The sequence below is a fragment of the Chiloscyllium plagiosum genome, unplaced genomic scaffold (genome assembly GCF_037043375.1).
Source record: "Chiloscyllium plagiosum isolate Xiang-an unplaced genomic scaffold, Cpla_swu_hap1 HiC_scaffold_8, whole genome shotgun sequence".
NCBI classification, from domain to species: Eukaryota; Metazoa; Chordata; class Chondrichthyes; order Orectolobiformes; family Hemiscylliidae; genus Chiloscyllium; species Chiloscyllium plagiosum.
This window is the reverse complement of record NW_028270146.1, coordinates 46,397,008-46,421,556: the sequence shown is the minus strand read 5'-3', so window position 1 is coordinate 46,421,556 and position 24,549 is coordinate 46,397,008. Positions and strand designations below refer to the sequence as shown.

The window sequence follows — 24,549 nt, the reverse complement described above, 5'->3', positions numbered from 1 at the left end:
CTGCTACAATTTATTCTCTGGTGATTGTGTAATTTTCGTGAGTTCCTCCCTCCTTCCAAACCTTAATATATGGCTACTTCTGGGATCTTCCTTGTTATCTTGTATAGTGAAGACTGATGTAAATACTGTTTCAATGATTCCACTAGTTCCTTATTTTTCAGTATTATGCCTCCAAACTTACTTTTTATAGGCCTGATACTCACATTTTAAAATATTTATGGAAATTCATGAATTTATTTTTATATTTCAAGCTGGTTTTCTCTCATAATATTCCCCTCCTTATTCTTTTTTGTTTATTCTTGGATGTTCTTTATATTCTGTCCAGTCTTCTGACCTGAAAATTGCCTTTGCAAAATTATACACTTTTTGTCTCGCTTTTATACAATCTTCAAACCTTCTAGCTAACCATGGTCAGGGGGTCTGTCTCTTGGATTTTTTTCTTACTCTTCGGAATATATTTATTCCGTGTATTGTGAAATATCTCCTTCAACCTTTGCCATTGCATTTCTATCGATCTTTCCATTAACCTAATTTGCTAGCTTGGTTTTTATGCCTTTACAATTGTCTTCTGAAAATGTTAAAGAGGTCTCAGCCACATCTTTCTTTTCATCAAACTGAATTAAATCATGTTGTTGTCACTTCCATCTTAAGGTACCTTGACTGTGAGATCATTAATTAATTTTATCTCACTGCATAATACTGATTCTAAAACAGCCTGCTCTCTGGTAAGCTCTAAACTTACTGTTAGATGAAATAATTCTTTATGTTTCTCATTCTCTGATTACCCCTTTTCCTTCCTACCATTTTAGAGTTAGGGAGTTCTGGAAGATCAAAACCAATGCTTTCACTATTTCTCTAGACACCTATTTATAATAAGAAACTAGCACGTAGACCATGCAGCACAAGGGGTGTGACCACTTTCAGTGCACTAATTTTGACTGTAATATTTCATTAGTGATAATGAATTCTTTAAATTTCTCATTCTCTGATGACCCTTTTTCCTCTCTTTTTCTGGAATGTTTTAATGTTACATCGGAAAGGAGTGCAGAAATTGAGAGCAACGCCAGACCATTCTAGATGGTAGTTATTGTGGGTTTGGTAAGTGTTCTACAAGGAGCCTTGGCGTATTTCTAAAGTACATCTCACAGATAGTACGCACTGCTGTTACTGAGTGTCAATGGTGGAGGATGGTATGTGAATGTTTACAGTTGTAATGCCAATTGAGCAGGCTGCTTTGTCTTGGATAGTGTCAGACTTCTTGAATGTTATTTGAGTTGCACCCACTCAGCTGCCACTCATGTTGGGTGGCACAGTGGTTAGCACTGCTGCCTCACAGCGCCAGAGACCCGGGTTCAATTCCTGCCTCAGGCGACTGACTATGTGGAGTTTGCACATTCTCCCCGTGTCTGCGTGGGTTTCCTCCGAGTGCTCCGGTTTCCTCCCACAGTCCAAAAATGTGCGGGTTAGGTGAATTGGCCATTCTAAATTGCCCGTAGTGTTAGGTGAAGGGGTAAATGTAGGGGAATGGGTCTGGGTGGGTTGCGCTTCGGCGGGTCAGTGTGGACTTGTTGGGCCGAAGGGCCTGTTTCCACACTGTAAGTAATCTAATCTAACCTTTGTGTTATAGTTGGTGGACAGGCTTTGTGGTGTCAGAAGATGAGTTACTCCCTACATAATTCCTAGTCTGTGATCTGGAGAAGCAATTTCCTCACAGAATTTACAATCGTTACCTGCTGAAATCATTTGGATTCTTTTCTGACATGTAGGCAGATTTCTCATTAACTATAATTTTGTGATTAATCCTTTTTGTCTAATGGAAGCAACACTGAGTAAATGTTGCACACAGCAGGCTGTTTACCAGAGGAATGAGAATGGAGAAAGGCTTAAACCTTCTCTGTCCTTCACTGAATTTTAATAACCATTGTCATCCATTTTGTCTCACTTACAACTTTTATAATATTTTTCTTGTTCTTAAAAGAGCAAATAATTGTGGGGAAACTCAGCATAATCTGTGGAGAGAGAAACAAAATCAACTTTTCTTAGTCTGATACGATCTTCTTTGAAACTCCAGTTTCTCCAAAAATGTCACTTTTTATTTCAGATCTCCAGCATCCACAGAACTTTGCAAGTAATTATTTGCACTTTAATAGGACATAAAGCATTTAGCTGTAACTGGGAAATCTAATGAAATCACTTGCAAATGGTGATATATTCAGCATTGTATAGACCTTGATGAGATTAATCATTGTACTGTTATAGTTGTTGCAGATTAAACCTTAAAGCTTATTCAATTGATATGGCATTTTAATTAGGATTTAATCAGGAATTGATGACCTTTTCTGATATAAGGAACCCTTGGGACTGAATGTTTGCACTAAAAGGGATGCAAATATTCAGGCAAGTGAGAGAATGTCTGGACGCTACACCAGTAGTCAGCAGCGAGTAGTCAGAGGAGGTTAATCAGTGGCCTACTGAAGCCAATGAACAGAGCCTGGCTGGAATTTTCCAGTTGTCCTATGGGCCCACATCTCATTGGAAAGAGACTGTCTGTCTAGCTGTAGATCGGGGGCAGCACCCCAAGCAGTCTCCCCATCTGTCTGGCCACAGCTGTAGAGGCAGGCTGCCCTGTGGAGGGATTCTGCCTCCACATGGGTAGCCTTGGAGCTGTCAGACCACTTTTAAATCTAAAGTTATTGAGCAGGCATCTCAAGAGGAGGAGCCCTCTAACAGAAGGCATCAGCCCTTCCCATCCTGCTGGCCTTCCAGCTTAGAGAGCCCCACCCAATGTCTTTAAATGAATGGTGAGCATGGTCTCTGCTCACTAAGTGGCCAATTCAGAAGTAATTACTGTCAAGTAATTGCAGCCTAACACTATTTCAGCCTAACACCAGGTACCTGATCTGAAGCTGTGCCCCTAATAGCAACATGGAAGGAGCCTGTTGTAACTTAGTCAATAATACATGAGTTAATACAGCAAGCTCCAAACACAGACTTCGGTAAGGTTGTAAATTGTTTAAAATTCTCCAGGGAATGCAATGGATTTCTCACAAATATGAACAACACTGTCAGAATTTTAACAGCTTGGGTTCTTTTAAATGGTGCTACATCTGCAAACTGTTGCCTATCTCTCTTTTCTTTCCCACCCTGTTCAATCCCACGTTTTATTGACATTGCCCAAATGTTGCTCCTGTGAAGGAACAACAGTTGTTGAGGTGTTGATTCTGGCCATCTGCTCTTGTTGACAATAGATCTATCATTGAATAAGGAACATATTTAGTAAGTTTTGTATCAGCATTTGTCATATTCACCGGAAAACATGTTATTTAAATCATTATAACAATATCACCAAGCTTTGTTTTATTTTAATGTACTTCAATCTTAACACGGTGAAAAATGTAATGCCTACCTTTAAAAATTTATTTTTACATTTCTTATATTTTGTGGCCAGGGAGTGACAACTATACAACGTTTGAATGGTTTCCATTAATCTATATCTGCATCATTCCAGGAACTTCTCAAAAACATGTCTGTATTTATTATTGCTTGGATGAAATAAGATTTCAGAGCTTGAGTCTGATTCATGATTTTGCTCTCAAAACCTGTAAAGGATTCTCAGTTTAATTAGTTGTACAGTTCACAGTAGCAGAGCACTTTTGCAGACGGGCAAAGGATTAGTACATTGTATTGTTTATATAACTTTCATAGACAGCATATTGATTCAAGAAACCATTTTGGGACAGTGATTAGTCTTGCCATTTTCCATATTTCTGGAATCTAATAATTAGACAAAATCTTAAGTTGCTAGTTTTCAGATAAATCCTAACAGTTTCCAGCCACAAAATTGATTTCCATCCATAATTAGGCCCTTTTAAATTGCCTCCGAGGCCAGTATGATTTTTTTAAAATATAGGGACCAAATCTGTACTTAGTACTTCAGGTGTGGTCTCAGTTATGACAAGACTTCCCTATTTTCAACTAGCAAACTCCAAGCAATAAAGGCCAAAATCTAATTTGCTGTCTCCTAGAGTGAACAAAACCCCTGACACTCCTGTTCTTGTCTGCCAGCCAGGGCTCCCTGATTAGACCCAGATAAATAGCCCTAATCAGGAAACTCGTACTTTGTGACGTCCACCTGGCTGACCTCATTCCAACCTCTACATTTTCTTAGTTACTTGCTGCACCTGCATGCTAATGTTTTGAGTTTCAAACACAAGAAACCCAGGTCCCACTGTGCCTATTTGGAATCTCTCTCCATGTATTTATATTGAGTTCCATCTGCCAAGTTTTTGCCTACTCACATAAACTATCAATGTTGTCTTGCATATGTCTTCATCACAACACGCCTTCTCACCTATTTTTGCATTATCCACAAATTTGGAATCATTACACTCTGCCCCCTCCTCCAAGTCATTATCTAAATAGTAAATAATTGAGGCCTTCAGCCTGATCATTGTGGCATCCCACTAGTTATGTCTTTCCAGTCTGAAAAATGCACGTTTAATCTGAATTGTCTGCATCTCTATTATCCTTCCTTTGCAAAGCCTCAATCAATGCAAATATATTACTCTCAATATGATGAGCTCCCTTCTTGTACAATAGCCTTTTATGTGGCACTTGCTGAATGCGTTCTGGAACTCCAAGTAGAGGACATCTATCAGTTTCCCTTCATCAACTCTGCTCATTATACCCTCAAAAACCTCAAGTAAATTTGTGAGACACGACTTCCTTTATGCAAAACCATGCTGACTATGTTTGATAATGTTAAGCTTCGCTAAATGTCCTGCTATTTCTTCCCTAATAATGGACTCTCGCATTTTCCAAAGGCAGATGTTCGACTTAACTGGTTTATAGTCGAGAGTGTGGTGTTGGAAAAGCACAGCAAGTCAGGCAGCATCCAAGGAGCGGGCGAATCGACGTTTCGAGTAAGAGCCCTTCATTCCTGATTCTCCTGCTCCTCGGTTGCTGTCTGACCTGCTGTGCTTTTCCAGCACCCCACTCTCGACTCTGATCTCCAGCATCTGCAATCCTCACTTTCCCTTAACTGGTTTATACTTTCCTTCTTTCTGTCTCCCTTCTTTCTTGAACAAGGACATCACTTTAGTGCTTTTTCAATCGGCTAGAACCCTCCCAGAAAGTTGTGAGTTCTGGAATATTTTGACTAATTACCATACTATATCTGCAGCCATTTCCTTTAATACCCTTGAATGTAGGTAATCAAGTCCTGGCAACCTATCTGCCTTCCGTTCCATTAGTTGGCAAACTACTTTGTCTCTCATGATGATACTCTTCCAGATCTATCTTCCCATTAGAGCTTTACTTATCCGATAAATTTAGGATGTCAACAAAGTCCTCCACAATTAATCTGTGTCTCCTGTGCCATGGAATACAATTGTGTAAAGAAATTAAAGCATAAAGGCCATGGTTAAAATAAAATAATTGGTCACCAGTTCACATGTGACAATGAAAACATAGATCATTAACAGAAGTTCCTCTTAATGTTGGCCATTGTGTTGCTTGATCCCTTCAGCTAGTGTTGTCTTCCTTTTACCTCAGATGACAGTGCCTCTGCAGCCAGCAGCATGGAGATGACGGATCGAATCGCCTCTCTGGAGCAGCGTGTACAGATGCAGGAGGATGAGATTCAGCTGCTCAAGTCAGCACTGGCTGATGTAGTCCGACGTTTGAATGTTTCTGAAGAACAACAGGCCATGCTGAATAGGAAGGGACCTACCAAAGGTAACCAAGAAACAGAAAGTAAAATGGGGCATATTTATTGCAAAGGTAAACATGTATGAGGAGCAATCATTGCACTTCATACATGCTGACTAGTTCTGAAAAATAATGTTTATCATATGATTACATCATATAATCTAGAAGTTATGGTACATTTACCCTTGAATTAGCCTTTGGGCGTTTGTCTATCTTGCAGTTGTTTAACAGCTAACAAGGGAAAGGGACATATTTGTTTGGCTGATGATTCTTGTGTCTGTTGGGGGAGTGGCTGTTGTGCAAAGGGGTGGGTGTGAACATTGCATTTATTTCCATGGCGAGGCTCTCTGTCACTGTTAGTTTTGGAACGTCGTGTCTTGGAGAGGGAACTGGTGAGGACTGATTGGGGTAACACAATGTTCATGCTCATGCAGAGGAATGCCTTGATCAGGTTTTGCAATGTACAAACAGTGAACCAAGAAAGAGGAATTTAGGACAGCTCACCAAAAGAATCGGTTAAGGAGATGGAAACTTGAGGTATTTTGAAGGAGGAGAGTGAAACCTATGGACAAAGGACTCAGGCAAATGAAGGTACGTAGGAGGGTGCACAAGAGACGGTCAAAAAGGGAGATCTTGGGAAAGAGATGAGGTTTGAGAAGTTGGCAAGAGTGTTTGGTAATGTTGTGGGGGATTGAAAGACAAATGCAGGCTGAGGATTTTAAATTTGAAGCACAAGGTGCCAGAAGGCCAAGGTTAAGTCTAACCATGAAATAATTCTTTCCTCCCCTAATTACTATCTTTCTTTCTTCCTCCAATGATATTTCTTTTTTGGAATTTGGGTTCAGATGCGCTGGTCACTGTCTATTGTTTAGCCTAACGTTGCCTTTACTTGCATGCGAGCCTCGATTCTGCTTAACTACATTGGGCATCGTAACCTAGCCCAATCCTGTCCTCAGACACCATCCGAACATGTGCTCTTCCAGAAGGAGCCACTGGGTGTCATTCAGGAACCGGAACTTTTTGCTGAGCTTCCCCTCCCGAGCTCAGGTGCATTGACTCGTTTCCGATTGTGATGAGTCCCAGAGGAACCTGCTAAAGGAATGAGCGGGCACTCAATGGACATTGCCAGTCAGCCATAAGGAAGCAGAATGATGTATTTAAACAGCTGTAGAGCAAATTTAGTAAAGATGACATTAGTGGAATTTCATGCCGCAGTACAGATCCTTTTATTGTGAAGGAGTGTTGTTGACAGCTGATGTCTAGTTTTTTCTAATGTTGCCAGCTCTCTCTCTGGAATTCAGATGACAATATGTCTTATATATTTGTGGTTCCCAAGCCTCAAGCATAATTATGTGGAAGTTGTTCTTCTGTACTGAGATCAGGAAACAGCAACATCTGAACAAATAATTGCATTTCTTATGGTACTAAACCATTGAAATGGCATACAGTCACAAACAAATTATTAATAAAGCTTTATAACTGTGGAAAAGCTTCAGGGTCACGTGAGTTATTAACTGAGTTAATAGAGGATTGAAGTGTAACAGGTCTGACTAACTGCATGGGGTCCACCTGTTTAGCTGAACACCGAAGGGGGTTGGTTTACTCAGTTAGCTAGTTACAGAATGGTGCCAACAGCGCTGGTTCAATTCCTACACTGGCTGAGGTTCCTGTTTTAACCTATCCCTTCATATGAGGCGAGTTTACCCACAGTTAAACTACCACCAGTCAGCTTTCTCTCCTGTGAGAGCGCAGCTCTACAGTCTAGTAGGACTATGGCAACTTTACCTTTGACAAATAGCACAGTTTTATTTACAATGTTTCACACTGGCATATTCCCATTTGCTAATTATTGCTTAATAATTACATTGTTAAGACCAGTAATTTACTGTAGTTAACATCTAAACATTCGCATAAGATTCAGGTTTTGAATCTGGGAGTAAATAATTTGGCTCATGCAAATCTGAATTTCAGTTTGAATGAATTTGATATACAAACACTGAAGAATCTACCTAACAGATAATAAGTAACTCATACATTTAGATACATGACCATCTGATACTCTAATTCATACAAAGACAATTAAATACTCAGTTTATATAGGTACTCAAGTACATTTAATTATTTGACGTTAAATATTCAAATGCATATTGATACCCATGACCACAAGATTGAAGGTTTGTTTTACCACCAGAATCACAAAACATTCAGAGACTCAAATACGTACAAGTTCTAACAGACAAAGCCCTCAGATGCAAATCAGTACAAAATTACCAGAGACTCACATATGTCCAGGTTCTAGACTACCAAGGAAAATGACTTTCTGATATGTGAGCACCAAAAATAGTTAAAAGCAAAGAAATTAATTCATCAGGACAAGGCTGAACCTTATGATTGAATATTTACTGCAATGTCTAAATATAAATTCTGAAACTCTGCTTTCTTAAAAATTAATTTGGACAAGCTTCATTTTGTGTTCAGTAATAAGGAATGAATTTTACTTTTAATACCATAGTGGAATTTCCCAAATACAGTTGGATTCATTAATGAAGTCTATATATTTATCTTTCTCTTCCAAATTTTAGGATGCTGTGTACAACCAAACTCCCTGGCTAAATCAATACTACTGATGGAATGATGGATATTGCTGGGAGTTGTGGATATTTAATAACACATGTTGCATCTCCATATCTAGCTCCAGATTTGTGATGGTACTAGCAACTCCACTTTGGCAGACAGCAATAAATTTTAGGCTTTGTGAGGAAAAAGAAGACTCTTCACGTTAATATGCTACAGCGACGCAGAATTGTTTTCAAGAAATATTGAATGCACTTCAATGCATTCTCAATAATCTTGCCGCTATTAATTAAAGATAAAATGAAGTTCAACCTACATTTGCAAATACAGTGAAAATATCTGGACACAAGTTAAAATTTAATGCACACATATTTTGAACAATATGATGAGGTCCAAAGCAAAATTCATTTGAAGTTAATATGAAATAAAGAATTGTGGATGCTGGAGATCTGAAACAACAACAGAAATTGCTGGAGAAACTCAGCAGTTCTGGCTGCAGTGTAGAAAACAGAGTTAATGTTTCGAGGCTGGTGACTCATCGTCAGAGCTTCATCATTTGAAGTTAACCAGTTGAAACTGCTTTGGAATAGCAAACCTTATGAACAGAACCACAAACACACTCTAAGTACCATTTAAACTGGAGGTGAAATTGTCTTTAAACAACTGTGGCTTGCATTTATATAGTGCCTTTGTAAAACGTCCCAGCAGCCTTGCATTTATATAGTGCCTTTGTAAAACGTCCCAGCAGCCTTGCATTTATATAGTGCATTTGTAAAACGTCCCAGCAGCCAAAGTAATACATACACAGTTGAATTCAAGTTATTATAGAGCATCCCTAATAGCTTAGGAAATAAAATACAGTGGTTTAGGATCCATTTCATATTATTTAATTGGAAAGGTGTGTTATATTTCATCTGGCTGTTCAATTTCTTTGTTTAAAGCTTGAAGAACCTACCTTTAATATTTTATTTGGTCTAGTGATAGTTTCAAAGCTAAAATATACTATCTTACTTCAAAGATTGGTACCAATAACCTGCAGGTCGTTAATGATGTATTATCCAGAATTCACCTCTCTCTACTATGAAGTATTTTCTTTGTCTGTGCTGGAGTATCGTTGGGAGTGAGCCAAGGCAGGAACTCTTGAGAATATTAGAAAAGTTCTATTTTCTTTTGTAAGGTGCAATTTTTGTGTAAACTAGTTTTCAACAACTATTAGTAATTGTGTGAAATGTTCTCAGAATCTCAGATTTCAGTTGCATTGAAGTTGTGACTCTTGAATATTTTGCACTGCCTAAAACTGATAGTTAAAATGTCCGATTACAGTTATATTGTTAAAAATGTCTGATTTACAGGTTATTAGAATTTCCCTTTTCCTATTAAATTGGAGATCAGTTGTTCATTATTGAGGTTTCAAATGACACCACACAGAAACATACTACTTCTGTGAATATTTAAAATTTCCTTTTCCTACCTACTCTATTTTACTGCTAATTATTTTATCTTTTGTTTATATCATACTGTTAAACCTTTCTTTCTGCTTTCTGTTAATGTTTCAGTCTTATTTATATTTTATTTTCCTCTCTTGTCTGTTCTTCTTTGCCAAATTCTCCTCTTTATGGACCTTTAGATCAGGCAGCATCTAAACGATTGGAGGCAGATAAACAGGGCAGTGCTAACAAAGCAGGTAAGTGTTTGAGTTCCCTTCCACTTATAGAAGCTCCCCATAAAATAAGATGTGATTTGCAAACATGTGGAAGCTTTTGACAACTGACACTGTACCTTTGTTTGAGTTATCATTCTAGCTCGTCATGTCCATTGTTAGTAAATGATGATGGATTGAATGTGATGGCATTTGTTTCAGAAATAGCGTCACTAATTCCAAAAAACCTTCACAAACCTTACAGGAATAACTTTTATTTAAACCCAGCAATATCAGTTTATTTTCTTGCTTTCTGCATTGTATTTTTCTCACACCTGATCCATACATTATCTCAAGATTGAGAGTGCAAGTGGACATTGCTTCCTCTGAACTCCAAGACCATCTGCTGGAAACTGGTAGAAAAGCACAGGAAATTGTTGTCTTCTAGTTTTTCTTGCTAAAATTGGGGCGATGCCAAGCAGAGTTATGTTAACTAATCAGTCAGCCTGACTGATTCAGAAACTCTCCATGTAGTGAGCATTTGGAAATTCTCACTGTCAATTTCATCTGCACAAGGGATTAAGATAATGAACTTGCATGAATATTTATTTGTCAAAAACAGGCTCATGTCATTGTTGCACCCAGACCGAAAATTAGGTCCCCTAATTTGTTGCAATTACAGATGGGATACCCCAAACTATTAAGCTCCTGGGTGAGGAGGGATGAACTGACTCCTCTTCCTTCGTCACCCATCCCCTTGGCTGGTTACAGCAAGGTTAATTTTAAAAGTTATCCCTTTCCCTTTGGATATTGTTTCCACAGACCAAATTAACTTAGCTTTTGAAAGGGGCCAATTTAATCAGATGTTCTTGAATTAACAAAGTATGAGTCTTATAACATACATACACACACACATCCAATTGAACGAATGTAAGGTAACATAGATATATGATTTGGAGATGCCGGTGTTGGATTGGGGTGTAAAAAGTTAAAACTCACACAACACCAAGTTATAGTCCAACAGGTTTATTTGGAAGCACTAGTTTTCAGAGCGCTGCTCCTTCAGGTGGTTGTGAAATATAAGATCGGAAGACAGAATTTATAGCAAATGTTTACAGTGTGATATAACTGAAATTATATATATATAAATATGTATATAATTTCAGTTACATCACACTGTAAGCTTTTGCTATTAATTCTGTGTCTTACGGTCTTATACTCCACAACCACCTGAAGGAGCAGCACTCCAAAAGCTAGTGCTTCCAAGTAAACCTGTTGGACTATAACCTGGTGTTGTGTGATTTTTAACATAGATATATGGATCAGCCTCTGAATTGTTCATGAAGAGTAGACAGTTGAACATCATGGCCATTGCAGAGGAGGTTACTGGTAGGGTTGATTTTGACTGGTGAACAGTTGGTTTCACAATCCTCAGTTTTGCAAATTAGTTGAGATTCTGTAGTTCTGATTACTTTCAACCGTGATTGAATTCCAGCATTCAGGGTGAGAGAGAGTCCTTTTCTCAGGCTGCTAGCTGCTTGACTTCTAACACTCAGAGACAGGAAAGATCTTTACCTGCATCATGGCTAACTAGGAGGTAGTTATCGTCTGTGACTTTCACAGCACACTAATGCCTGAAGAAAGCTGACACACATGAGAACTTTCAATCCCACTAATACACTCTAATAGAATTGAAATATGCATTTTGACCCCTGCTCGTGTTATTTTCACTTTGAAGATAATGGGTCTTTAGTTTGAGGCATCATTCAAGGCAGGTGGCTTACTATTGAACAGGGGTCATCTTCCCCTCAATGTCTTCATAAAGACCACAGCAGTCTGATTTGATTTATGTCTTCCACCTTTTTTGAAGCGTTCTTGTTTAAAGTTGTTTTTATAACTGTAGGTGTGAAGTTTTGTGGGTCTCTCCCTCTCTCTCTCTCTCCAGAGAACCACTTGATTTATATCCGCAGCTAGTCTTTTGGTTGTATCAGCCCCTTTTTCTCAAAAAACATATTTTGGAACTACAATTTTAAAATGTCCATGATACTTTGGGATGTTGTCATAAAGTCATACGCATAAAAGACTAACATACACTTATACAACGGCTTTCACATCCACAGGACAGTCAAAGAGCATTAAAGCACATTAATTCTCAATATTATGTTTTTGGTTTTGTATGGATTTTGATGTTAGATTGTGCATGAAATTAAATACATTGTTTGTATCATTATGTTTGAATGAATCTTGATGGAGATTTCTTTGGCGAGATGATTTTAAGGTACGTGAGCAAAGGTTTGGCCAAAAAAAAAAGATTTTAAGGTAGAAGAGAGTGGAAAAGAGCCAGAGGAGATTTTAGGAAGAATTCCAAAACAAATTGACTAGAGCCAAAAAACTGTAGATGCTGGAATCCAAGCTTGATGAGTAGAAGGCTGGAAGAACACAGCAAGCCAGGCAGCATCAGGAGGTCAAGAAGTCAACATTTTGGGTGTAACCCTTTTCCAGAACAAATTGACTAAGCAATAAGGTGATGGTTTCAGTTTTTCCAGTATATTTAACTGATCCAAGAGTGGGTGTCAGATAAGCAGATGACTACATAAAGGCAGGGAATGTGCTAGAAAGGAAGTGGAAATGTTGAGCTAGGTACCACAATGTACTTTGTGAATGACACTGCCAAGAACAACACATGTGAGGACTGGGAATAATAGCAAGTTGTTCAAATTAATATTTTGTGAATAATCTTGGGGAATATATCAGATGTGTTCATGCATCCAGTTTTCTTGTTACTTATTTTTCAAGACCACTGCGATTGGGAGAGGAAAGAACCTTTCAGGTGAGGAAATCCTCTTGTAAGAAGTCATTAACTGGAATACAACAAATAAAGCTAAGGGCCAGAGTCACAAAAGATTAATTTCTTGGGCAAATTCTCCTCTGAAGGTTACTGGGTAGTGGCTCTAAAATAGTCAGTTAGAGATTTGTTGTTCTACTTCTGTTCTGCAAAAACCACTTAGCCACCAGGTCTGACCACTGGCAAACTCACTGCAGCCAGGATAATGACAACAACTTGTGTTTGTGTCGTACCTTTTACACAGTAAAACAGCACAAGGCACCTCACAACAACATTCTAACAAACATCAACAGTGATGTACATTAAAGAGCTATTAGAGCAGATGACTAAAAGCTAGATCGAAAAGGTCAGTCTTATGAAGCTTATTAAAGAAGGAAAGGGAGTTAGAGAATTAAATATCGGTAGAGAAAGAAAGTTTCAGAACTTCAGGCTCAGGCAGCTGAAGGTCTGACTGTGATGTGTGGAGCAATTAAATTGTCGTTACTCAGAATACCAGAACTAAAGGAGTGCAGATATCTGCGTGGTACATGGGACGGGAGCAGATGGAGAGTGTCAAAGCCAATTTGGAATTTGACAAAAGGGATAGGAACATTAAAATTGAGCTGTTGCCTTACCAGGAACATATAGTTGGTCTTGGTCTGAGTAAAGACACTGGCAGTAGAATTTTAGATGAGCTTGAGGCAACAAATAGAGGTGATTGTGTGAAAATTTGTCAGAAATTTGTTTCAGGGCAGAATATAACATCAAGGTCACAATCAGGTTGGTTCAATCTTAGGTCAGCCATGAGGGAGAAGGATGGAATCAGCAACTAGGAGATGGTGGAATCCAGAAAGCCTTTGGTGTTCTCAATATTTAATTGGAGAATGTTTCATGTTACCGTACTGGATGTCAGACAAGCAAAAAAAGCTGACAATTTAAGAGTCAGTTAGATGCTCAGAGAGGTAGTAATGAAGTAGAACTCGGTGTGACCAGCATGCATGTGACATCTGATGCTGTATTTGTAGATAACATTTCTGAGGGGCTGTATATAGATCAGAAATAGAAGGGGACCAACAAACCATCCTTAGGGAGGACTCCAGAGGTAACAGCATGGGAACAGGAGGGGAAACCAACCTTTGGCTCGGATTGCAATAGATAAGTACGGAACTGGTGAAGGCAGGGTCACCCAGCTGGATGGAGAGACATTGGAGGAGGATGGCTTAGCCCACAATGTCCAAGAGTAAAACAGAAAGGGAATAGGACCACTCGATTTAGGGTATTCTGCTTCAAAGCAACTGTGGCCAATTAGGAAGAATCATCAACTCTATTGACAGGTCAACTCTTCTACTTTACAAAGGGTTTTTTTTGGAATCCTCGAGGCACATTTTCTCATTACTTCGATTGCCTAAGGTGATGGCTGCAGTGGAGAAGGTTGCTTCCAGGCCATCTTCAATGTTTGTTATGGCCATTTAAGAAACTGTACCAGAAGTTACCGGTCACAACTTCGCCGCCTGATTGATTGTTCTTTCCTTTCACTCTTGGCATGGTGATGTGGCAGACCTCCCACTCTGGGCTTCTCTGTTCAGTTCAGAGCTTGGGTCAGATACTGAACTGCTGACTGTTCCCTTTTTGGGAAATTGTGTGTGACCTCAATGCCTCCATACCTTTCAGAGTGTGTTTTATTTGATACTTTTAGGTAAATTCCATTTAATAGCTGCTGTAGTGCAGCTGTAAGGCACACAAGCCTTGTCCCTCTACCCTGTCCCCAGAGCAAGTCCAATGGTCAGGTTCAATTACTTTTGGAACTGGAGCCAAAAGGATCGGAGAGGCAGAACGTTTTCAGTCTTATCACTTCAAAATGGGTCCCTGGAGACTTGTCAGGAATAATATTCCAATTCCATTTGCAAACACCCTTTTAGAAATTAAATATTTGATTTTGAAAATTATTAATGATGGAATCACAATATTTATGATTTCTAACAATGTCTCCATTGTGGTTTAGAGCCCAGTTGCCAACTGGTTTGTTCTGAACCTGTCCTATTATGTCTGCATTGTAACAGTATGTTCACTACAGGGGAATTCTGGCAAGCAGCCATCACTGATCAACGCGGCTGATTTCTTTGCTCTGAATTAACTCACAAGCAAAGATTTTCAAAAGGCACACACTGATCTTGTGCTGTGGAGAAAAATCATCCCTTTGTAAATGGCACACCCTTAACAAGCCACAATGTCACTATTTTAATTAATGTGCTTGATAGGACTAAGAGCCAGAGGATATTGAAGGCTAGTTTGCAACCATGTCTTAGATGTGATGTAAAGGAGCAAAAATAGAAAGGCAGTAATATGAAAGGCTGTTGTAAAAAGTCGTTGTAATGTTTCAGAGGGGATGATGCTTAAACCTGACCTTGGCATGGTTTAAAATTACTACTGGTAGATTTTAGCTGAAATAGGAATTTTGACTGCTCCTTTGGATGGATATTGAGGTCAGAGTGGGTGGAATGGAAATTTGCACGTTTTAAAAACAAATTAATGAGATATGTCAGGCAAGGTGAAAAATCTCTGGTACAAACTTCAGAAAAGATCAGAGGATTTCTTGACCAATAGTAACTAGGCTGCTGGGTGGCAGGGGGTGTTAGGAGTGATGAACAAAAATTATCAGAGGCAACCCAGGGAGTAAGCATAAGCCTTCAAATAAGTGATATTTTAAATATTATTTGTTGATGGGACATGGACATCTACGTTCGGGACACCACCCATGCCCTCCACCTACTCCATGATTTTCGCTTCCCCGGTCCCCAACGCCTTATTTTCACCATGGATATCCAGTCCCTGTACACCTCCATCCCCCATCACGAAGGACTCAAAGCCCTCCGCTTCTTTCTTTCCCGCCGTACCGACCAGTACCCTTCCACTGACACCCTCCTTCGACTGACTGAACTGGTCCTCACCCTGAACAACTTCTCTTTCCAATCCTCCCACTTCCTCCAAACGAAAGGAGTAGCCATGGGCACCCGCATGGGCCCCAGCTATGCCTGCCTCTTCGTAGGATATGTGGAACAGTCCATCTTCTGCAACTACACTGGCCCCACCCCCCACCTTTTCCTCCGCTTCTACTACAAACCGACCGACTCCCACAGCTACCTGGACTACACCTCCTCCCACCCTGCCCCCTGTAAAAACGCCATCCCATTCTCCCAATTCCTTCGACTCCGCCACATCTGCTCCCAGGAGGACCAGTTCCAAAAACGCACAACCCAGATGGCCTCCTTCTTCAAGGACCGCAATTTCCCCCCCGACGTGGTCGACGATGCCCTCCACCGCATCTCTTCCACTTCCCCCTCCTCCGCCCTTGAACCCCGCCCCTCCAACCGCCACCAGGACAGAACCCCACTGGTCCTCACCTACCACCCCACCAATCTCCATGTACAGCGCATCATCCGCCACCTCCAAACGGACCCCACCACCAAGGATATATTTCCCTCCCCTCCCCTATCAGCATTCCGTAAAGACCACTCCCTCCGTGACTCCCTCGTCAGATCCACACCCCCCACCAACCCAACCTCCACTCCCGGCACCTTCCCCTGCAACCGCAGGAGGTGCAAGACTTGCGCCCACACCTCCCCCCTCACCTCCCTCCAAGGCCCCAAAGGAAATTTCCATATCCGCCACAGATTCACCTGTACCTCCACACATATCATCTATTGCATCCTCTGCACCCGATGTGGCCTCCTCTATATTGGGGAGACAGGCCGGCTACTTGCGGAGCGTTTCAGAGAACACCTCTGGGACACCCGGACCAACCAACCCAACCACCCTGTGGCTCAACATTTCAATTCCCCCTCCCACTCCACCAAGGATATGCAGGTCTTTGGACTCCTCCATCGTCAGACCACAGCAAAACGATGGTTGGAGGAAGAACGCCTCATCTTCCGCCTAGGAACCCTCCAACCACAAGGGATGAACTCGGATTTCACCAGTTTCCTCATTTCCCCTCCCCCCACCCTGTCTCAGTCAAATACATCAAATTCAGCACCACCTTCCTAACCTGAGATCTTCTTCCCGACCTCTCCGCCCCCACGCCAGTCTGACCTATCACCCTCACCTTGACCTCTTTCCATTTATCACATTTCCGACGCCCCTCCCCCAAGTCCCTCCTCCCTACCTTTTATCTTAGCCTGCTGGACAAACTTTCCCCATTCCTGAAGAAGGGCTTATGCCGAAACGTCAATTCTCCTGTTCCCTGGATGCTGCCTGACCTGCTGCGCTTTTCCAGCAACACATTTCCAGCTCTGATCTCCAGCATCTGCAGACCTCACTTTCTCCGCATGGACATCTCTAATTAGGTCAGCATTTATCAAATTGTTAAGAGTCAGCCAAATTGCTATAGGTCTGGAATCACATGTAGACCAGACTGGGTAAGAAAGTCAGATTGCCTTTCTGAAAGGATGTGAATGAACCAACTGGGCTTTATGACAATCTGCAGTGGTTGCCATTTTATTCAAGCTCAATTCAAATTTTACCACCTACCATGTTGGGATTTGAAACCATGTCCCTTGAACAGTGGTTCGGGCTTCTGGATTAGCGTCCAGTGACACAACCTCTTCACGGCTATGTACTGTTTGCAGCACAAAAAGAAACCATTTGGTGCAGCGTTCCCACCTTCTGCGTCAAACTTCTCTATTCCTTTATCTACACCCCAGCTCATGTTTATACCTGCTTTCCCTATCATGTACCCATGTTATTTGTTTCCATTACTACTTGTGGTAATGAGTTCTACATTTACATCACTCAGGGTAAAAATCCTGAATTCCCTGTTGCATTTATTAGTGACTATTTTATGTTTACAACCCATTATTCTTGTTTCACCAGCGAGTGGAAACGTTTTTGCAGAGTCTGCCCTATCAAAACTTTTCATAACCTTAAAGGCCTCCATAAAGTTACTCTTCAGTCTTATCAGTTCGAAAGAAAAGACCCCAGCCCGCTCAAATCATTTCTGATGGGTATAATCACTCAATTCTGATAACATTCAAGTAAAACCTTTTTGATAGCATCAGCACACTCTTCTCTAATTGTACGCATAATAGAGGGACCCAATCTGAAAGGGGTGGAGAAAGGAGGCTTTTTGTGACATTCTATTATGCAATCTTCAGAAAATACCTGCAAGGAAATCCAACCGTGATACAGATGATGGTGATTGTCATTGAATGTGCTGATCCCATTCTGTATAATAGAAGCGTATGTCCTCCAGCAAATTATACATCGGATTCCTCAATAACCCCAAAATTTCCAGGGACAGTTCCTTAAGGCCATTCCTTGGAGCTGTATCAGAGCTTGCACGTGTCATTGGTGGTCTATTGGTAGGCCCCGCCCATCTCTGCATATCTATTGTTCGTCACAAACCCTTTCTTTTACACTACCACTGAATATGCTACATGCTATATTTTGATTGGCTTGCATCTGAAGCACTGTCCTAAATAAAGTTATTCAGATATTCACAGATATTGCCAATACCCTGGGATCTGTTTTCCTAGCTTTCAGTGAAGAAATATGGCCAAATGCACCATCTGTCTGCCAGAGCAAGGTATATTTACCTATGTCTGCTGCTGGGTTTACCCTTGTTTATCTGTAGCTGCTTTACTTATTGATCCTAACCAACTACCCAGCTGCAAGATTCCCTTTGCAGCTAGGGAAAATAATTCTTTTACAAACAATTGGCAAAAAGGCTCTTGAAAACCTAAGTGCCAGGAGAAATACAGTTAAAACTAGTGTCATTTTCGCACCCTTTTATTTACTTAACACTGCCTTGTAACCCAGATATCCATTTCATTCAGGTGTAATTCTCAAATGGAATGGCAGATAATGACATGTACTGTGGACAGCTCCCAAGTAAATACTTAAAGTGCTTTTCATTTTTGAAGGAGATTTTTCCTACATCCCTAGTCCCCCATCCCCTGGAAGTGACATCACTAGGATTGAATTTCTGTCCATTTTCTGCTTTTCAGTGCAATGCCACTGTAATGGATGCCTGGGAATGGAGAGACTTTGATCTTTAAAGTGAGGTCATGAAATAAAAAGTATATTAAGATCGATTTAATTGTATTTACTGTCTTATATACAATTCCTCTCTGTACTATTTTAGCAGAGAGAAACAAACAAGTTAATTCGTTAAGGTGAGAGCGAAGAATTTGTTGTGTTCAACCATGAATAATTCTACTAGTAATTTTCCTAACTTAAAAATGAATGATCTAAGCTCTGTGCACATCATAAATGGGATGTATGTGATGACATCTTAGGCATTATGCTTCAATATTTCACTCTTTGTAGGCACCAACCAATCTGGAGGAAAACATAGAAATGTGATAAAGAGATAATCATTTTCTGCTGGTTTTCTCACTTTTTGGAGAATCTAAACAAACAAAGGCAAATATTACACTAAAGCAAAGCAATTGCTTTCTAATCTGACACTACATCTTTTGAGTTATACCCCTGGGTATATTTGTTTGCATATTTGTGGCTTCAAAGGAATGAACAGAGTTATACATAATTCCACTTTAGAAGTAGGATATTGCATTGTGGAGTGTGTGGCATAATTTACCTCATCTATCTAACATGCAGAATAGTATTCATGGTCCTATCTGACTGATCATGCATAATGTCAAAACAGTCTCCTTAAGAAATTATTAAGTTGCATGCATACATACACACAGACCTTATTACGTTTGCTCCCTCATTTAACAATAGGATTATTGTACCTAAATAGATTGCAGATAATATTACAAATCATTATGCTTTTGATAATTAAGAACATTTTTCAAAAATGTTTACAAATAGAGCAAAGAAAGCACAAAGACAGCAAATATTGAAAAAAAAGTATTGTTGCAGTGGTCTACGTATCAGCCTGTTTCACAAAGGTTTGATTGATACAATTTGGGAAGCTCAGGTTTAGCACTTTATTTTTTTAAAAATCTAAGTTGATGACTTAGTTCTGGTTATTTCGCACACTCCTCGGATCTGTTCCTGATGAAGGACTTTTGCTCGAAACATCGATTTTCCTGCTCCTTGGATGCTGCCTGACCTGCTGTGTCTTTCCAGCACCACTCTGATCTAAACTCTGGTTTCCAGCATCTGCAGTCCTCATTTTTGCCCTGTTTCACACACTATCAAGCAACATCAGTGTAAACCCTTGTGGCGTCACTCCTGATTTGGAAGTGTTGATCCAAATCTCCATTCAAAATGTTTGACTCTTCCTGCGTATCTTACCCATCTATATTATTTGAATGTGACCTCAAATCTGAGAAAAGTGAAATTATCATTTTTACCTTGCCAACCTGAAAGTATTGCTTGCTGTACAATCCCTTATCTCTTTTATTGTCTTGAAATGGTTTAGAATTATAAAGTAATGTTGGGAAGTATAGTTTCAGTTTGCAGTGTCACTTCAGAAGTATAAATGATAGTATCTTGTAACATGTAAGCATTTTTTTAAAGTATTACTTCTGTTATGGTTTTATTGAAAAATTAGCATAATAGAACTGAATATTTTGTTGTATTTTTTCTTCCTTATCTCATGAAAATATATGAACTGAGCTCTGAATTTACAACCAGGGATCATAGATTTCAAAGTTTACCAATGCTTAAAGCTTTCATCTGAAACTCCATTCCTAGCATAGACACCCAACAGTTTGTTTCACTGAAGGTATTGTCTTCACTAAAGCAAAAGAGTGAAGAACTTCAGACAAGCAAATGAACATTTGTGACAATTATCTCACAGAAAAATTTCAAGGCAGTAACTCATTTGGTTTGAAACTATTGATTTTTGTTCCAATGTCGCAAAGAGATGCTCATTCCTTTACAGTATTGATCTCCTATTTGAAAACTGATGAAAAAGTTACAACCCATGTCTGGCTTTACTTCAAAAGTAAGATGAATATTTACTCTACAAAGAATAGTAATATGCTTTTGCTTGCTTTACAGCAAGACCTATAGTGCAAGCCCTGCCATTAAGGCCTACAGTCAACAATGGAACTGTACTACCAAAGAAGGGATGTGGATCTCTGCCATCTCCATCTGGAGTCAGGAAGGATATAACACCAGCAACCAAAAGGTGAGAATGAACTCCAGGCAAAAAAGCAGCAGGTACCATTTTATAATCTTCAGTATATCCCTCGGATGCCCCTGGTGCTAAGCAATTTCTTTATTTCTCAAAGCAACGCATTATACACTGTGAAATAGAAGCATTACACCTGCTTTGTCATTAAATAATATCACAGTTATATTTGATGTATCCTATTAGGGCTGATTACATTTTCTATTATGCCCCATTATATATTAATCTTCCTATCATCCTGCATAATTCCAATTATATATATTTTCAAACCTGTTTTTAAGACAGCCATTGTTTGTTTTCGGATTATTATGGCGATTCTTTCTGGCATGTCCACATTCACTGTGAAGTAGAGAAGACTTGTCTAATTCTTTTGAAGACGTGATTGAGAAAACATTCATTATGGTTATCTCAATGTCCAAACAATACTTAAAATGAAAGTTCATTAATTAGCATGTGGAAATTGGGAATGGAAAAGAAGTTGGCTCAAAGCTATTAAACAATGTTAGGAGTTATGTTGGGTAATATGGCACTGATTGGCATGACCAGGGCTTGGTATAGATGATTTATTTATTAATGATCTGTATTCAGAAAATTAAAGGAAAATGAGTGAAATTGATAGATGACACAAAAAAAGAAGAGTAGTTCTACACTGGGAGTGTGAAAGGTAAAATTCTTTTGCTAATGAGATGCTCATTTGTAGTGTCTTCCTGAAAGCTTGAATTTTCTGTGGACCAAACTGCTTTCTTTAGTTTTCTTTGATGTATCATTTGTCTCAACATATTAGGTAATTGTATTTGCCATGGTTTCAGTACCTCTCAACTCAAAAGCTCTATCACAATCTAGTCCAAACATAGCCTTGGAAAATTGCACATACACACTTCCAATTGCTGATAACTACCAAAATAAGGATTACCGTTCAGTTGCCCACTTGGTAATTAGGGTTCTGCGACCAATTATTATACTGTTATACACTCCACCCCACTCCAGCTAGCTTACATTGGTTAAATCAGCACATGTTGAGCACCAGTGGAGAATGTTTCTAGCTTGTATGGCTCAACTAGTCATTGAGGGGAAAAAAAAACATTGGGCTGTTAAGGAAGCTTTTGCCAAATTTTTATAGTGTCATGACAAATCCAACTGGAACTCCTTGAACCATAAAAGATGCAGTGATTCTGGTGTAATAGAATCTGGAATGATTCTTAAGGTTTATGTTACTTCTGTAAGCGAAACTATTCTGAACAGATGAGTACTAATGAATGCAATTAATTAAGACCCTTTATAAAGATGATGTGTAAGAATAAGACTTGATTCTTACACCTTTAAAACAACTTTTTTTAATAAATGTAGTCAAGGCCACTTTGTCTTTTTTCCTTTCATTCTTCTTTCCTCTCTCTTGGTTACAAATTGAAAGCTGCTTTTCTCAAACTGAGCTTTTGGTAATGAGATCAAACAGTGATCATTAAACAAAGCAAGCCATTTTCTACATCAAAGCATCTTTTTTGTATGAAAGCTGTTTAAAGCAATCAATTGCTTCCCATAGTTTGCATGTGTGCTGAGGTGACTGAGGAAATCTTACATCCCATAGTGCCACTCTACTGCGTTGGTAAATGCATTTTAGATTAATTCTGTATCACAGTCTAATAGCTGTAATTAAAGTTTGCAGCAAACATAATGGCCACTGGTTGAATACTTCTATTGCTCGCATGCTGTGAAGATTGACCGAATGTGAACGAGACTACATGGATTCTGACTACACTCAACAGCTCACCAACTGCGAGTAGCCCTCCAAGTCACACATCATCCTGACTTGAAAATATATTAGCATTCCATCACCACATGATTAAAATACTGGAATTTTGGAAGTACCTTCTCTACACTGACTGTAAGGGTCAAAGAAGGTAGCTCACTACTACCTTTCAAGAGCAATAAATGCTGGCCTTGACAGTGGTTCTCACCTTCTGTGAATGAATAAAAAGTGCAAGTATACCTTTGCTTTTTTTTTTTAAAAAAAAAGTAAGCCCATTCACGATACTGTTGTCAATTTTTAAATCATTTATTTGAATCTCTGGCCAATGATGAACTGCTCAATATAACAACATGGCAGTGTGTTATTTAAGCCTTTATTGTGACTGACAGATTGTGTAGCTTCTATTAATGTAGCCCTTGATGTAATATTTTCTATCAGTTATTCTTTGTTCAGGAGCATATTTCATAATTACAAAGTACATGTCTGCTTCACATTGCTTTTCTGCTGAGATACAACATCTTTTAAAAAGTTATTTGTTTCATGGCTTAAATATTTATAAATTAACATTAAAAGATTTATAGTTTAACTTTTTTTAATTTCAGCTGTTAGTAATGATTAAATTCTTGGCATCGTTCCCAGGAAGAAACTTCATTTAATTTACAAGGATAAATTTATTCCCAGCAGATTTGGACAGTTGGATAGTATTTTAATGACTTTATGCTTATATATGCTGAATAGCTTTGCTCGAATAATTGAGTTACTTTGAAAAAAGGCTGCACAGACCGAAGGTTGTCAAAATGACCTGGCACACACACACATACACACGTAACAGCAAACGTAGCAAGGACACGTTATTAACAGCTGCATAAGTAATAATTTAAAGTGCTGCTAAATATGACACAAAGGTCATTTTAAAAATCCGAATAAGCTGCTCAATGGATAAAATTCTTTTTTTCATTAATGTTTAGTGGAACAAGATTAAAGTGAAATGCTGTCCCAGATGGTCAAATTAATATTGTATTGATTAGCTGCAGTAGAACAAAGCTGGGATTATGCAAAGATTGCTTTCATTTTCACCTCCTTAGTGGCTAATGTGTTCTAAATTGCTAGTCAGGATAATGTTTCTCCCAATATAAATGAGTTTTCATTAAGGGAAATCTTCCTTTGACTAATTAGATGGAATTCTTAAATAATGACATTATTGAGCATCATTAATGGGCATGCTTTCAGACATCCATGCCACTATCTCTGAATTTTATTTAAACAGCAAGTTTTTAAAGGTCTTTCTAAATTAAGATATTTGCAAGAAAGAGTGATTGAACTCCTTCAGAGGTGCACGCAACGTGACAAAAACAAAATGCTACTTTTACCCAATTTTGCTCGGTTGCAATATTTGGGTGACAAGGGCATGGCACAATCCGACGATGCCTTGCAATTTATTTCTCCTTGTGGCAAGTTCTTGGTTTTTGGGGAGGGTTTGTGGTTGGAGGAGCAGAGGAAGCGACCCCAGAATCGGTCAAGGACATTTCTGACTGACAAAATGGAAAAACGGTGAGCAAGCCTTTCTAGGGCGTACATACAGGTCAAACTAGTCACCACTGGCTTTTCAGCAACATTGACAGTAGATTTTTGTCCTATATGCATCATTATTCTTTTTAATTTGAAAATGTGGCTTGTGCTGGTCTACACTATTTGTCCAAAACTTCGCATTTAATCATTTGAGCTTTGATTGTTGGGCATGGTCAGAAGAAACACAGGAGGTAATGCTGAATTGTGAAAGGGAAACCGATCCATAGAATAGCATACATTTGAAATTCTAGTCTCCTGGCATTGATGGCGTGGTAATTGAGGTGCTGGGGGTTAAGAGGGAAGGGTGTCAGAAGGGAGATTTCGTTTAATGATGACTCTTAATTTCTGTAGAAAGACATTTTGAGTCATAGAATCATAGAGAT

The 24,549-nt window shown here is 39.2% G+C and overlaps 1 protein-coding gene across 9 annotated transcripts in view; it reads left to right on the top strand.

Annotated features, from left to right (window-relative positions):
* LOC122553527 (echinoderm microtubule-associated protein-like 1) overlaps positions 1–24,549 on the top strand; it is a 291,564-nt gene that overhangs the window by 181,959 nt on the left and 85,056 nt on the right. For 6 of the 9 annotated variants that reach the window (XM_043697435.2, XM_043697438.2, XM_087989779.1 and 3 more), the window contains exons 2-4: positions 5,554–5,736; positions 9,911–9,967; positions 20,718–20,847. In XM_043697435.2, coding sequence (XP_043553370.1) covers positions 5,554–5,736; positions 9,911–9,967; positions 20,718–20,847 — 370 coding nt within the window. The remainder of the gene's footprint in view (positions 1–5,553; positions 5,737–9,910; positions 9,968–20,717; positions 20,848–24,549) is intronic. The other 3 variants (XM_087989780.1, XM_043697437.2, XM_043697444.2) reach the window with 1 other exon arrangement.